At 36.6% G+C, this 640-nt stretch overlaps 1 protein-coding gene across 1 annotated transcript in view; it reads right to left on the reverse strand.

The window, feature by feature from the left end:
* LOC116853047 overlaps nucleotides 1-640 on the reverse strand; it is a 5,197-nt gene that overhangs the window by 4,027 nt on the left and 530 nt on the right. Inside the window, exon 2 of the mRNA XM_032833898.1 lies at nucleotides 150-309. Coding sequence (XP_032689789.1) covers nucleotides 150-309 — 160 coding nt within the window. The remainder of the gene's footprint in view (nucleotides 1-149; nucleotides 310-640) is intronic.

Consider the following 640-nt stretch of genomic DNA (forward strand, 5'->3'; position numbering starts at 1 on the left):
TGGGTTCCAATAAATTTTTTCCTTTTAAAAAGAACGCTAAATATTCAGAACCATCTTTCGGTAATCCCAAATCACGCACAAGATCATTCAATTCCGACTGGGATATTAATGATGGGACTAATGTTTTATTAGTACTTGAAGCAAAATACTCGTCACTATCTTCTTCGTCATCAATCTCAGATGCGGATTCAACTTCCAATATTTTATCGATATCCATTATTTCATCCATCTCCTCGGGTAAATTTTCAGTGGCATCTCTTTTATCGCTGTTGTCCTTAACAACTGTAACTGGCGCTACTACAGAGGTGACTATGTTATACACAATTTTGCCTTTATTTTTAGTGTTGAAACCCTTCATTTTATTGCAGCAGAAAAAACAATCATTTGCACTTTGAGGACGTTTCCATATTGTGGGGGTGGAAAACTTGATGTTATGCCTCCTTTGGTCCTGCTTCCAAGCGTTGAACATTTTTCGACAACAATTGCATATTATATTGGGAGCCCAGTTTTTAATGCCAACTTCATCTATTTTCAAACTGAAAATGTCTTCATACGTCTCGCGAATATCATCATCGATGACTTTTCGCAAAGAGCTCGTTTCGAATTTCAAGCACACGTAGCAAAAAATATTTCGATCAGA

The sequence above is a fragment of the Odontomachus brunneus genome, unplaced genomic scaffold (assembly GCF_010583005.1).
Source record: "Odontomachus brunneus isolate Ranch 3 - 2012 unplaced genomic scaffold, Obru_v1 Obru_scaffold_274, whole genome shotgun sequence".
Taxonomy (NCBI): Eukaryota; Metazoa; Arthropoda; class Insecta; order Hymenoptera; family Formicidae; genus Odontomachus; species Odontomachus brunneus.